This window comes from Mercenaria mercenaria, chromosome 15 (genome assembly GCF_021730395.1).
Source record: "Mercenaria mercenaria strain notata chromosome 15, MADL_Memer_1, whole genome shotgun sequence".
NCBI lineage: Eukaryota > Metazoa > Mollusca > Bivalvia > Venerida > Veneridae > Mercenaria > Mercenaria mercenaria.
The window spans coordinates 5,744,179-5,760,686 of NC_069375.1; the positions used below are offsets into that span (position 1 = coordinate 5,744,179).

The 16,508-nt window shown below is 35.5% G+C and overlaps 1 protein-coding gene across 4 annotated transcripts in view; it reads right to left on the reverse strand.

The window, feature by feature from the left end:
• Positions 1-16,508, reverse strand: part of LOC123541053 (uncharacterized) — a 178,889-nt gene that overhangs the window by 110,941 nt on the left and 51,440 nt on the right. The window contains exon 1 of one of the 4 annotated variants that reach the window (XM_045326667.2): positions 6,073-6,579. The exons of the other annotated variants lie outside the window; for them this stretch is intronic. Within the exon in view, the coding sequence (XP_045182602.2) occupies positions 6,073-6,174 (102 nt within the window). The 5' untranslated portion in view covers positions 6,175-6,579. Of the gene's footprint in view, positions 1-6,072; positions 6,580-16,508 lie in introns of those variants that run through there. 4 annotated transcript variants of the gene reach the window in all.

Genomic DNA, 16,508 nt, shown 5'->3' on the forward strand with positions numbered 1-16,508 from the left:
AAGCGCGTGGTAAGAAAATTAGTGTGAACGTGTTAGACGCAGTGAGAACCAGGCAAGGATGTTAAAAGCGCGCAGTATAAAACTTTAGAACTGCACATTTTTCGAGTCTGATCCCCGTCCCCACCGAGTCAAAATTTTCAGGAAGCAGTATGATCTTCATGGTCTTTGCCTGAGAGTGATCAGGACATTAGTGACTGTACATTATATGCTTATGACATTAAACTATAAAACCATTATTATGGCACAATGTACTACAATTTGACAAAAACAGAATATTACAGGGACATGCAAATGTAAATTTGATTACGCTGATCAACCGATTTTTCCCAAAGAAATCATGATGATCTGACAGGCCAGGGATGTTCACATGGTCTATCACACTAACATAATTAATGAATTATATAGTTTTATTAACTGTCATTAGTTCTCTTAATGTAAATAAATTGAAATGAATACAGCAACACTTACAAATTCTGAGTCACGAAAACTAATGACAAAGTGAAACACGTGTCATTTATTCGCTAATACACATTACAGACTAAAACTTCGTTTGCTCAAACTCTGATAATTCGAACACCATTCTTCAATTAATCTATCGTCAGGTCCCAAACAAATTCCTTTATAATATATTTTTCGATCACTCATACTAGTACTACCGATAATTCGAATAAATTTAGTCGGTCCTGATGGGTTCCAGTTACCGAAGTTCGAATGTATTTATAATTAATTAATTTACAATTGTTTTAAAGTTCTGCACAAGACTGTTGCATTTTTAAACTTTCTTGATATGCCAGTTACCATTATATACTTAATTTTGATTCATATAAATGCATTATGACTTTTCTTTTGCTTAATTGCACATTTTATCCAAGGGAGACAACTTTTTTCATTTTTGTTGGAAGAGCGGTATTTTTGTTAATATGATATGTTTGGATTTATTCAGGCAGGTGGTTTTAGCTTATTATACTGATAACTGTAAGTGTCAATAGAAATTTTATATATGATATTATGTATTTTTGAAAATATATACATATATGGCAGCCATCTTGGATTTTTCGGCCATATTGGATTTTTCGGAGTGGGTCTCATGCTCATTTTCAGTATTTTGCCCTAAAGTAGTTATGTACCAAGTTTCATGCTTTTCCCATTTTCTGAAGTATTTTTACACCATTTTACTGTACTATATTAACGGCATTTTATTAAAATTTCACATAATCATAGAGCAATCAAAGAGCAGTGTCAAAGAACCATAGCTCTACCTTACGTAGCTATTGGATTATCTCCCTTTATTATACAAAACAAGGCTTGTCCGGAGCATTACTTGAAAAGTATTAATGGCATTTCATTTAAACTTAACAAAATCATAAAGGCCATTGACAGTACGGCCTCAAAAAACTATCATGATTGGTCTTATAAAACTGCTTTTTAAAAAGAGAGCAATAAATTCTTGCAGAATTTTTAAAACTGGAAGCGTGAACAATATTGAAGAAATTGTTGCTCTAGGAAGTCGTCGTTTAGGGAGCAAGATTACGTTGACGCATGCAGAATATGTATAATACTATTTTTAAAATTTTGTCCGGATATATTGTGCACTAGATCTGTACATAAAATTTAGTTATGATTTTCATTTTCCTTTTTATTATCAGTACTGTGTTATTTTATTGGACTGCTTTCATTTGATTAAAATATTTCTATATGGAATTACGCTACATGTATTGATAGATATTGGACTACACGAAGACATTGATTCTGTATATAAATCGTTTTTCTCGTGCAGTCCAATATTAAATACACAGTCCAATATTAAAATAATATTGGACTCCACGTGAAAAATACTGTACTAAGTCCCATTGAAAGCAGTCCAATATTAAAAATACAGTACAGCGAGAACAAAGGAGTGACGTCATGACAATGTTTTAAACATCGGTAATAAAATACATAATAGTGCATGCATTTGTTACCGGAGCCCCAGGTACTTCCTATGTAATTCATAGACCTAACGCCACACGGTTTGGTTTCTGCTTACCTCAATATACAACCCCCTCCAATCTGATCCCTACCCGAGCGACAGCGAGGAATGAGAAACCAAGCGTTAGCGATGTTCCAAGGTTCAGCTTTCCATCACAGGCAAACATATGTGACCTTTTTTCCTTGCCTATCACGTTAAAAATAAACCGTTTTGACAAATAGATTCAAGTACTACCTGGATACATTTATGACGTCACAATATGATTTGTAAAATATTACTTCACTTAAGTGAATGCTATTTTAGACAAACTTTTTACCTGAGGAAAGAAGAAATATCTATTGCCGGCACGTGACTGAGCATGTGGGAAATAATTTTTCATGTTCAAGGTATCGTCAATATAGTGTGAAGTGGTGTTAAAGGCAATGACACCTTTGTTATATGTCTAATGAAATCACGTTTTCAGAGATATAAGAATGTGTCTACGACAAGTGGCACGTGGCTAGTTTCTATTAGAATGCGAATAACCTGTCGGAAGACAGCATTCTAAAATCCTATTTTCTATTAAAAAGGAGGGGGTCTTGCATGTATTTGTCGGCAGAATTTAAAGAACTAAAGAAAACGTGATGATCACGATTAAAACCTTTAGTCAAATAATGTATGCCTACGTAAGTCAGAAGTATATAATGGGATGACGATGCCACGTTGTCTATATGATATGTAACAAGGTGGTATGTCAAATCATAATCAGATACTTTTTATAACAGGCCTATCTGCGTGGGTTGCTATGAGCGAAAAAATAAAATAGACCCTTAAAAGCTACAGGTGATAAAACCTTCTACTGATGAGTATCTGTACATTTTCTACAATGTTTATATTATTTGCCACATTGTAACATAAGTAATGCTTAAAGAAAATGTTCATAAATCAGTCAAAATGACAATTTTGTAAAAACGACAAAAAAAAAAAATAAATAAATTGAAGTGTTACTGAAATGATATGAAATTAAATCCATTAAAGTTGCGCCGAAAACTACCACTGGAGTGTATTTGGTATGCTATTACTTGAAAGAACAGCAAACATATACATGCCTACCTCACCATAGTCCGAAGGTGGATGTCGGAAATTTGATTCATTGACAGAAATTCCTGACGGAATGTTAACGTGCTTACTAGTATTAACCTTCTCCATTTCTTTCAGCAGAAAGAGACATATATATTATAAGTTAGGTATCTTTTAAAAAGTAAGCTGCAAATTATTTATATTTCCTTTCAGTAAATCTGTCAAGACACTGTCTGTTGTTTCAAAAGCCGGTCGCAATTCAACAGTAAATGCTATTTTATACTTCAACTTGAAACACATTGCAGATTTAATATATTTAAGAACGCTAATGCTATTTTGAATTAGATGGTCATAGAATTTATTATATTACTTGCTTGGTGTGTAGGTGAAACCGAGTTTCCATAATGGAAAAGATAAATAAAGCTTCACATTAAACATTACATTCAGATAGACAAATGTTAGATGTATTAAAGTTAAAACGTAATCCGCAGAAAGAAATGATAATCCGGCGAAATTAAAAGAAAACCTTCGATAATAATTCCGCTTTTTGTAACTGTCAACTCATTTTGCTCGCACTTAGGTTTTGCAAAAATACAATCTGTTCTGTTCACCTGTTGATATTTGAAACACATCAAAAATTTTTCAGTGCTGAACAATATCATAAGAACTGAATACGTCGGTGACTTTTCACTTAGTATTATTTAGATGACTATTGGATTTTTACACAAGTTATAGGAGGCAGTAAACAGTTTTCAGCTGTTAGTGTCGAATTGGCCGGGGGTCAAATTTACAAATAAGAGTCAATTTACGGAATGAAGTGCATATTCGAACTTCTAAATAATAATAATTGCTAGAATTGAAGTTTCAGCGGCTAGAACTGAGTTTCACTTATTTAAAGAAAATCAGTTGAGTAGCCTTGATCTTGATAGTATGACGTAATGACTTGCAGAAGCGTATACATGCTTCCTCTGAGCTAGCTTAAAGTGGGGTTGTCATTTAAGCAGAGACCTCAGGAAAAGTGGAATAGTGAAAAAATGGTACGGATGGCACATATATTTCAGCTTATTTTCAGATTTTACAGTGTTACTGGAGTATGGAACAGTGTAGCAATTGGGGGTATCGTTGGCAGGGAATTTTCTGCAGCGATTGAAATATTGGCAAATTTAGCTTTTTTCATCATCAGTTTCCGCGACCGGGAGAGCACAAAATTCAGGTCTTGTTAAGGTAGCAGGGTACACTTTCGAATTTTGGCCCCCGTCAATATTTGTTATAAAGAGAACATCGTGATTTTGGATGTCTGTAAATTAAGTTGAGAGATAATGATTATTAATTCTTTAGAAAATTTATACAGCCGATACATGTAAAATTCTGATGTCAGTTGGAAAACTAACTGCTGGTAGCTTTGTATGATCAATGAGACACCATTTCGCGGAAAAATTCAATTCACGGAAGGGTTCTGTGCTTGTTGATTGATACTCGGGAACATTTTCGTTATTTTCCGAAAAAACGAGCTGGATGGGCCCCCATTCCGTCTATGTCCTGACGTTCAGTAAGGACTATTAAATTAAGAAATGCAATAAAAGTGAACAGTGTTCTTGCAGCGGGATCATTGTAGACTGTTCAAAAGGTGCAAAATTGATTATTTTGGCACGCTATTTTTCATGGATGATGTAAACCTTTCGCTTTGATAACTTTCTTTATTCTTGTATGAGAACCCTGATCTTGCCATTAATTAAAAGCACAAAACATGCACGCAATTTAAAAAATAGCCACCCAAATTTTGCTCATAGGGGAAGTGCAATATCGCGACTCGCTACATGTAAGACCGTCCGTGCCTAAAATTTTCGCATCTAAGTGTACCTTGCTACCTTAACAGAAAACTAGATATTAGAGATGTATTGCATAGACATACAGTGATGTTAATGTTGCAATATCTTTATTTCAGGTGTGTGGTTACAGACTTTTGTGTGAGGTTTTGAAAGTTAGGTAGGCGACTCTAGGCCGAGAAGCTCAGAAAACTGTTTACTGCCTCCATAATCAGCGATCGCGTACTGCCGTGACGTTCTCTTAGAACATTTCTCTAGTTGAGGCGGTACAGGCATGTCCTTTAACTGTTTCACTACTTCAACGAATGTTAATAAAGATAAACGATCCAGCAATACTTATGCCACTCTACTGACATTGGTTATTCTTCATGGCTGCAATTCGAATCTTCAAAATAGTTCTCGTTTCTTTTCGAAGAAAATTTGCATGTCTAAGCTACTATCAGAACCCATTAGACGAAAACCTATTGTTGTTTATTTAGAAAGCAAAAATATATCAGCATAAATACGCTACTTGTTCTACTAATGAACGGAATTTTTCTTGTTGTCCTAGGTGAAACGGCGCGTGTAAACAATTTATATCCGACTCGGACCTATTTATGATTTATACTTTGAATGAAATGTTTAAGAGATCTCTTTATATATTACGTAATAAACATAGACTTTATCAAAAAATATCAAAAGCTGTTTCAAATTATGAAAAGTAAGGTAGACATGCTGCATTACTTCTTGAGCAAATCAGGTCATAATTTTATTTTTCTGTTAAAAGGAGTGGATTACTCATGTAATTAAAGAACTACAGAAAATATGATGATCACGATTGAAACCTTTAGTCAAATAATATATGACTATGTAAGTCACAAGCATGTAATGGGATGACAATGTAACGCTGTGTATATTAAGTATAAGGTAAATTACATTATCAGATACTATTAATTACAGGTCTATCTGCAAAAGTTGCTATGAGCGAAAAAATTAAATAAACCCACAGAAGCTACGGATGATAAAACCTTCAACTGATGAGTATCTGTACGTTTTCTACAATGTATTATTAAGGAAATGTTGACAAGTTAGTAAGCAAAATTGATAATTTTGCAAAAAAACAACAAAAAAAAAAACGACCAAAAATAAAATGAAGTGACACTGAAATGATATCAGATTTATTTCATTAAGTTGCCCCGAACTATTACTTGAAAGATCAGCAAATATATACATGCCTACCTCACCATAGTCGGAAGGTGGATGTCGGAAATTTGATTCGTTGACAGAAATTCCCGATGGATTGTTAACGTGCTTATTTTCCTTCTCCATTTCCTTAAGCATTAAGCAGACAGAGACATGGTATCTTTTGAAGCGAGCTGCAAATAATTTATATTTTCTTTCAGTAAATCCGTGAAGGCACTGTCTGTTGTTTCAAAAGCCGGTCGATGTACAACTAATGTTTACTTCAACTCGCAACACACTGCAGATTCAATATATACCAGAAAACTAATGCTTATTTTAAATAATAAACTAGATGATCATATATATTTCTTGCTTGATGAAATCAAGTGTCCAGAATGAAAACGATAACAAAAGCTCCCATCTTCATTGAAATACCTTACAAAATATATTAATATTGATCAATGTTAGACGTATCAAAGTTAAAACATAATCCGTAGGATAAGTGATGTGTAAGAAACAATCTTCCAGAGAAATTAAAAGAAAACCTTCAGCAATAATTCCTCTTTCTCTGAATTTCTAATTAACTTTGCTCGCACTTAGGTTTTGAAAAACAAAACAATATGTTTTCTGTTTATCCAAAGTTGATATTTGAAACACATCAAAAATATATCAATACTGATCAATATCATAAGAGCAGAGAACTGAAAATGTCGGTGACACTTCACTTAGTATTATTTAGATGACTATTGGATTTTTACACAAGGTATAGTCAGCGATCGAGATTCTCGTAGGCCATTTCTCTAGTTGGGGCGATACAGGCATGACCTTCCCGTATAAGTTCATTTCTTGGTGTAAAATGTTCAGTTTTTAATAGTTTCACTACTTTAACGAATGTAAATTAAGATAAATGATCCAGCAATACTTATGCCACTCTACTGATTTTGGATATTAATTTTTTCATGTCTTTCTTTTCCACGATGATTTGCACTAAGCTATTACCAGAACCCATTAGACGGAAATCTATTGTTGTTTGTCGAGGAAACAAAATAAATTTCTGCATGAATACGCCACTTGTTCTACGGAATTCTTCTTGCTGCCCTAGGTAAAACGGCGCGTGGAAACAATTAATATCCGGTTGGACCGATTTACGATTTATACGTTGACTGAAGTTTTAAAGGTGTAAAGGAAAAGTTCCTTGACTGGCTAAGAAGTACAAAATCCAGCTGCTATTTAAAGCGTCAAATTATGAAAAGAAGGTGCATCCACCTTTTTACGTCTTGTGCATTTCATTTTCAGTAACTCATTATGCCGACTAAGCTAGTAAACAAAAACCAGAGACATTCACTGTAACAAGTACGGTAGACATGCTGCATTACTCCTTGAGCAAATCAGATTGCGAGACGGCAAACATAATTACACGGAGTTAAAAAGGTTATGATATGTTATTCAAAGCCGAGCATAAAATGCAAGTAAAATAATATTTTTGAAAAAAGAAAGATTTTATTACTGAAGGCACACTGTGATATTAGCTGTCAGCTTTTTGGTAGATAATATAATGTCTGTTGAAAACCAGAAGGTAGTATCTACTAAATTTTCTAAAATTTGGGTTTTCGTATTTTCTATGTTTGACATCTGAAATACATACTGTGGCAAAATTTGAGCGCTAGATTTTTATAATTTTTTAAGTTATTGATCAGAGATCAAATGTTGTATCTCAAAATATAGATCTTTTCTTCTTCGGCCAGAACCAAGCAGATATAGATACTATGGATTTTCTCAGTTTATGTGGCAAAATATCATGCCAGATTGTATCATTTACCCATACAATGTTTTGGCTTTCATTAACATCTAAGTATATTGTATATACATTTAAATCAGAACATATCATTTGGTAGTAATATCCTATGGCATTCAATTTATTTCCTCAATATGCCAGAACCTAGCATCTGGAGATGCAAAATGTTTACTAGTGAAATATTGCCACGTTTCAACTGCCAAACTGTGATATCTAGGGCTAATTGTTTTTTGTTTTGTGAGATAAAGGACAATATGTGAAATTTATAAATACCAGATTGTCTCAATTACCAATGATACATTTTAAAAGCTGTCTTTTGAACTCAGAAGGTGCAAATTTGTGTTGATAACATGGTATGTCAAATTTTAGGGGTGTGTGTTTATTTTTCAAAAATGACAATATCTGGTCATTTTGTGGTTAATAAGGGTGCAGAATGTTGTAAAATATACCAGGGAAAAGAAAAGGTATGTTTTATATTTCATATATTTATATTACAAATATACAAGTACATACATATTGTAGATGAAATACTAAAATAAATGAAATCCATTTAAAGAATAGCACAATTTGAAGATGAAGAGATGGTAAATTTTATTTACAAAAATGTACTATACAATTAGATTTTAAAAGACATTCACTTAATGCATTTACCGCTCTGCAAATGAATTGTTTTTTGTAATACTTTGACAGTTATTAATAAAAAAATAACCTTAAAATATATAAAAAAAAAAACTAAACTGTTTTATGCTTTATATTATCTGATATTGACAGACGATGATAATGAATTCATGAGCTTTGCAACACAACTAGAAGTATTAATACAAGAAAAAGTCGGTAGCAGTGAAATGCCAGATATTTTGAGCAAGTGGCAATCATAGAAAATGTAACAGAGAACGACATTTGGAATGTTGAAAAAATAAATGTTACAGTGAAACACAAGATATTTGAAGTGAATATATAATTAAGGATTTTAACAAAGAAACCTGAACGCACAGCATGAGTGTTTCATGTGTAATGACAATAAGGCAAACATGAATTGAAACTATTAGGGAAATGGTCAGTAGGAAACGAAATAATCAAAAGCATAAACTAACAAGAAAAAAGTTTTTAACCAGTTCTGACAAAAGATATTATGTAAGGGTAGACTTCTCGGAAGCACAGAGTATTAAAACCACAGCCCCGGAGCCATGCATTTGCAAAGTAGGCCCACTACAAAAAGAAGCTATAATGGAAAAAATATTTCAGACGGGTTGCTTCAAACATCTAACAAGTACATATTAATTTATGCTAAATATAGAAGGAGGGGAAGGAAATGGTAAGGGGCAAAATTGGGCCGTGGGGTGGGTGGGGGAAAGGAACAAGAAGGTGAAAGTTGACCAAGGACGCATAAGCAAAGGGAAAGTCACGTTCCTTAATAACAGTCAATACTACAACGTAAACCACAATAGCACAAACACTCATATACCAAAGATAAACACACAACCACACCCAACTTAATAATATAGAAAAAGGAACAAGCAACACAAAGAAAACAGTAGGGCACCGCTTTATACTCACAAGAACACAAATGCACCCACACAATTATGAAAACAAGAGCTGTCACTAATGGTGACAAATGCCCCCGCAGCATCTTGACCTTTGACCTGGTGACCCCAAAGTCAGTAGGGATGGTGTACTCAATAAGTACTATCAGCATGTGAAGTTTGAAGGTCCTGAATGAAGTGGTTTGCATGTAAAGTGCCTTCATGCAAAAAGTTAACGTTGGCCCCTGTGACCTTGACCTTTGACCTGGTGATCCTAAAGTCAGTAGGGGTGGTGTACTCATAAAGTACTATCAGCATGTAAAGTTTGAAGGTCCTGGGTGAAGTGGTTCGCAAGAAAAGTGCCTTCATGCAAAAAATTAACGTTGGCCCCTGTGACCTTGACCTTTGACCTGGTGACCCCAAAGTCAGTAGGCGTGGTGTACTTAATAAGTACTATCAGCACGTGATGTTTGAAGGTCCTGGGTGCAGTGGTTCGCGAGTAAAATGCCTTCGTGCAAAAAGTTAACATTGACCCCTGTGACCTTGACCTTTGACCTGGTGACCCTAAAGTCAGTAGGGGTGGTGTACTCAATGAGTACTATCAGCATGTGAAGTTTGAAGGTCCTGGATGCAGTGGTTCGCGAGTAAAGTGCCTTCATGCAAAAAGTTAACGTTGTCCCCTGTGACATTGACCTTTGATCTGGTGACCCTAAAGTCTGTAGGAGTGGTATACTTAATAAGTACTATCTGCATGTGAAGTTTGAAGGTCCTGGGTGAAATGGTTCGCGAGTAAAGTGCCTTCATTTAAAAAGTTAACGTTGGCCTCTGTGACCTTGACCTTTGACCTGGTGACCCCAAAGTCAGTAGGAGTGGTGTACTCAATGAGTACTATCAGCATGTGAAGTTTGAAGGTCCTGGATGCGGTGGTTCGCGAGTAAAGTGTCTTCATGCAAAAAGTTAACGTTATGACTAACAAACGAAGGAACTAACGGACGGACAGTTGAAAACTAATATGCCTCCCTTCGGCGTCATAAAAAAGATCATGTACCATCTTAGGATTGCGGCAGCAAAAACAAAGGGGAGCTACGAAAACATTCCACTAAGTATGTGTATGCGGGCAGATACATTCAACACGATAACAGCGGCAGAGACAAAACTTATATGCCGAAACCGAAAGATTTAAATTCTAAAGACACAGAATATTATTTCCAGTTGTCAGATTCAATAAAAAGCGTTATAAAAGGAAACGCTAGTGAAGAAAACATGGAAGGAAACTGTGAAGAAATTAACGTCGAAGAAATTATCGCACAAAACCAGGAAACAGCGGAAAGAAGTATCAAGTATTCAGCATCATTGTTACAGAGAGGCAGACGTAGAGCACTTGAAAACTTTGAGCTATAATAAAGAAATAATGAGACAAACGTTAATAGCTGCAAACGAAGGATGTTTAGGCCGATTCTTAAATGGCGAAGGACTTAAATGGGATAATGCTCCTGTGCATAGATGTTTTTTTCCAAGCAGCATGCTATTGAAACCTTATATCAGAATCAGCTAAGAAAATAACTGTGTATCCACTTGGAAGAAAATACAGTGGAATATAATGGGTTTCTTATAGACAAGTATGGTCCCGAAAAAAGAAGAAAATATTGTTGCTGAATATTTGTTTGAAATTGAAAATATTAAGAATGATGGATACTCGCCAAGCAAAGTAGCGGATCTTGCCATTGGCACTTGCGAACTATGCTAACTGTTCATATATGATATACTCCAGCAAACCAGATCAACAAAAGATTATTGTTTGTGTGTGTGTTCGGGTTTAACGTCTTTTTCAACAATTTTTCAGTCATATAAACGACGGTGTCTACTTGTAGCAGTGAGCACAATGCCTCACTTATAGTGCTGCCTCAATGGAATATCACGCTGTAGACACGCACGTGGCACGATACCCTACCCAGTCACATTATACTGACGCCCGCCTGCTTAGCTCAGTAGGTAGAGCGTCGGTCTACGGATCGCGGGGTCGTGAGTTCGATCCTCGGGTGGGGCGTATGTTCTCCCTGACTATTTGATAAATGACATTGTGTCTGAAATCATTAGTCCTCCTCCTCTGATTCATGTGGGGAAGTCGGCAGTTACTTGCGGAGAACAGGTTTGTACTGGTACAGAATCCAGGAACACTGGTTAGGTTAACTGCCCGCCGTTATATGACTGAAATACTGTTGAAAAACGGCGTTAAACCCAAAACAAACAAATGAAACAGTATACTGACACCGGGCTGACCAGTCCTGGCACTATCCCCTAAATGCTGAGCGCCAAGCGAGGAAGCCGCTAGTACCATTTTTTACGTCTTTAGTATGACGCGGACGGGGATCGAACCCACGACCTCCCGCACTCGAAGCGGACGCTCTACCACAAGGCTACGTATACCGAGGCGGTGCAAAGATTATTGTTGAGCCAACTTTAAAGGTAAATGACAATGATAATGAAAACAAATTAGCATATATTTCAATTATCCCAAATATTCTGGACCATTATGATGCATGTATTAGTGTTGTGACTCGGAGCAGTTTGCAGTTTGTATAGTTTATAACCTCACCGTTGCCAACTGCAAGCACTGGCGTACCTGATTCCAGTGTTTGCAGTGTTTCTGTGCATCAAACTCTATGACTTCAAATCAGCAAGAACAATAGCAATTTCCAAGACTGAATGTGACTTAAAGCCAAGATGAAAACAAATGAAGTATATGCGTTTTGTAAAGTCTAAGACAGAGATGTGCTATTTTAAGTACAATTTTGATGAGGTATAAGAATTTTAGAAAGTAAAGATTCTTGGAAGGAAGCATATTCAACCTTTATACAAATGGAAGCGCCCAATATCAAGTGCAAAGAAAAAGGACTAAGCAAGGTGTAATTCCTACTGAATTTTATGATTATTACAAAAGATTATCGGCTAGACAGACTGTTATGGAACGTCTGCCTGAACCAGATACTAAGGAAACGGATGAGAGTACTGACGTGGATTAAGAATAGCGTATGTTTATACATTTGAACTGTGGTACAAAGTGTAATTTGCTTTGAAGGTGTACACGTATCTTAATACTCACATAATAATTCATGTCATTACAATAAACTTAAAATATTTACAAACCATGAAAAGCTCTTGTATTTTACATTATTACCTAGTTCTATTAACAGCTACAATCTCTTTTTATAACAGTAATATATATTTTTTTAAAACTGTTACAGAAATAGTTTTGCTGTAACAGAGCCGTCGGTGTTTGAAATAAACAAGGTTGCCACTTACCTTGAAAAGTCAGGGAAAATGATTTTTTCAAGGTCTGTGAATTGCAAGTGAAAAATTAGATTTTAGAAAAATCAGAGGAAAAGAAATTCTGGGTCAATATTTAAAATGTTCAGTGACCATGGCAGTCTTCAAGCAGGCAGTATGTATAGGTATTTCCAAACACGTTTTGTGTAATTGTGTTTAAACAGAGTTTAAATGTGTTTGAATCAATTTTGTTAACGAAAGTTTGTTTTATCTGAGACAAAATAAACTTTAAATGGTGGATTGAACAGCTGTTGGGGAGGATAATGACTACTGACTGCATAATGTTTGAATTCAGTTTGAAGTTTAAATTAATATTTATTACAACCAAAAACACTTTACGCCAAGTTACTATGTTCTGTCTGAAATTCTATGATTTTTTGAAAACAAACTGCAGTGCCAAACCACTGTATGCATAAATACTATTATATAGCGCAATGGAAATACTTGTTATGTCATCGTTTCATTAAAACCAAATAATGGCTTTGGTAAATTTAATAGTTTGGCCCGCTCTTTGCAAACAATATTGCATAAAAATGTAAAACTATAGTATGTTATGACCATATACTAGGTTCTGGCATATTATTCCTTGTGTGATTTTTAAATATCCCGAATGCCAAAAACATGCATCATTAACTGCAGTGTTCTGGCTGGAGTGGCACGAAAAGAAAGTTATATCTGCTTAAAGCCAAACCGTATTATCTGAAAATGAGATGTTATTCCTATTAGAAAATGCTGATAAATCTCAAAAGTTATAATGCCAAAACAAAATTGTCCAAATTTGCCCTAAGTTTTAGAGCAAATGAGTAGCGACAGTTACTAATTAATAAAGAATGTAATCGGTCATCAAAGTACTAGAAATGGTACGTAAATAAACATTTTTAAACGTTTGAGAAAGTTTTTTCGAGTTCCTGAAAAATATTAAAAATGTCAGATACCAGGTTATGGTTTTTAACAGACGATAATATAATTGGCAAAGATATATCATCCTGCATTTCATATTACCTTTCAATTAAACCGTTCAAACTCTATATTTTATTGGCTTTATGATCGATAAAAAGTCACAAATCTTCACAAATTGAAACCAATGAGAATTAAATCAAACTAGTAGGTTTCAACCTTAAAATAGAAAAAAACGGAAACTTCACAGGTCGCTCAACACGACAGAAACGAAAATGTTGCAGGCTCGGTTTGATTGAGCCTGTTCATGGACGGTAGTGGAAATGCATGCTACCGTCCACGCCCTCTAGCCCCGGGTTGAGCAGAACTCAACATTTACACATGTTAAAAGTACAAAACAACTAATTTAGAGACATCCGCAGATGTATTCAAACGGCGGTGCACGTGGAACCTTCAATGATACACGTGTTGAGGCGTGTAATTCCATGAAAAGCGGCGGCGTTTGGTCCCCAGATAAAGTAATGGGTTTGCCCTAAACGAGAAAACATGGGCAGAACTAAACAAACTGGAATTTCGAAAGGGGATCTGTGGTTATGGAGCCTGCATATCACAGGAACTGTCAAAAGACAAAATTAAAAAGCAGGCACCATATCCAAGAGGTGATTATACAATACCCAAGGCTATGAAAGCGGGAGTATTGGAACCATCCAGGCCGAAATGGTCATGCTGAGAAACTAAACAGTACCAATAACACGACATAAAAGTCGTGTTGAATGATCTGAGAAGATCGAAATATAACAGCCCTGACTGAATGTACGGGGAGACTTTTTACGGCCGCCACACGGCACAAACAATGCTGTGATAATAAAATAGAAAAAGCAGAAACTTCACAGGTCGCTCAACACGACAGAAACGAAAATGTTGCAGGCTCGGTTTGATTGAGCCTGTTCATGGACGGTAGTGGAAATGCATGCTACCGTCCACGCCCTCTAGTCCCGGGTTGAGCAGAACTCAACATTTACACATGTTAAAAGTACAAAAAGCAATTTAGAGACATCCGCAGATGTATTCAAATGGCGGTGCACATGGAACCTTCAATGATACACGTGTTGAGGCGTGTAATTCCATGAAAAGCGGCGGCGTTTGGTCCCCAGATAAAGTAATGGGTTTGCCCTAAACGAGAAAACATGGGCAGAACTAAACAAACTGGAATTTCGAAAGGGGATCTGTGGTTATGGAGCCTGCATATCACAGGAACTGTCAAAAGACAAAATTGAAAAGCAGGCACCATATCCAAGGGTGATTATACAATACCCAAGGCTATGAAAGCGGGAGTATTGGAACCACCCAGGCCGAAATGGTCATGCTGAGAAACTAAACAGTACCAATAACACGACATAAAAGTCGTGCTGAACGATCTGAGAAGATCGAAATATAACATGTATAGTAAGGCATGTTCTAGAATCGACAAAACAAAGCTGTTAAAATAGAAAACATTTTACAGCATTCTATCTTTTCACTTATTCATCAAATTATTAACGGACTTCTTAATCTTTGATGTGTCTTTTTGTTAAGCACATCGGTGAAATTCGTATTTCAATTATCTGCTAAATACTTACTAGTCTCGCGATTCCACGTATTTTGACACTATCACGATTTTTATATTGATGACGGGGTATGACCCTCACTTAGAGCACATATAAAGGATTAAAATAAATTGACAAAATATCAAAATTCTGTGGCACTTTTCCCTCACGCAGGAAATACAGTATAAAACTCAGAATAGCGTTTGGCTACAGGGGCTGGAGGGAGTGGGGGCATTTAGGCATACAGAAACTAAATAGAAAAATGGCGCGAAAAATAAATGGTAGTCGCATAATGACGGATACAAATAGTCCTCAGTTTTTTGCTCTGTAGAGCTATTTTCCTTATTTTCTTTGCAATTCTTTTGCTAAAATCACATGACAGATCTATGCTTGACATGCAGGTAGCATTTTCATAATGAAATAACAACATGACAAAATATTTCATGGAAACTTAGATCATACACCACTAGTATAATTTGGGGTCTCAATTTTTTGCTGAATTTGCAGTTTGTGTGTTTGACTGAAATTATTGTTCTTGCATCAAACGTGACCCCCACGTTTCTTTTGATTTTTATTTAGCACTGACAATATTCTTCAAGAAAATGTAGGTTACAGACATTTAAAATGGGTCCTGATGTGCGCTGTGGCCATTGGAAATACGTCAATTTTATATAGAATAAAGAACAACAACTATTTAGTGTGTTATAACCTATAATAGGCATACAGACACTAAATAGAAAAATGGCGCGAAAAATAAATGGTAGTCGCATAATGGCGGATACAAACAGTCCTCAGTGTTTTTGCTTTGTAGAGCTATTTTCCTTATTTTCTTTGCATTGTTTTTGCTAAAATCACGTGCCAGACCTTTGCTTGACATGTAGGTAGCATTTTCATAATGAAACATCAACATGACAAAATTTTTCATGGAAACTTAGATCGTACACCACCAGTATAATTTGGGGTCTAATTTTTTAGCTGATTTTGCAGTTTGTGCGTTTGACTGAAATTATTTTTCTTGCATCAAACATGACCCTACTTTTCTTTTGATTTCTATTTAGCACTGACAATATTCTTCAAAAAAATGTAGGTTACAGACGTTTAATATGTGTCCTGATGTGTGCTGCGGCCATTGGAAATATGTCAATTTTATATAGAATAAAGAACAACAACTATTTAGTGTGTTATGTCCATGGCTGTACATTATGTTCAAAAGATTGAAGGGGGGTAAGACAATATTAAGTCATTGACTATGATCCGTTTCTTTCGTTTGTCTAGACATGTATTAAACCTCAGCTTAACATTTATGTTCTTCTTTCATAAAATATTCAAGACAGTGACGACTGAAGACCTTAGCATCTTAGCGAA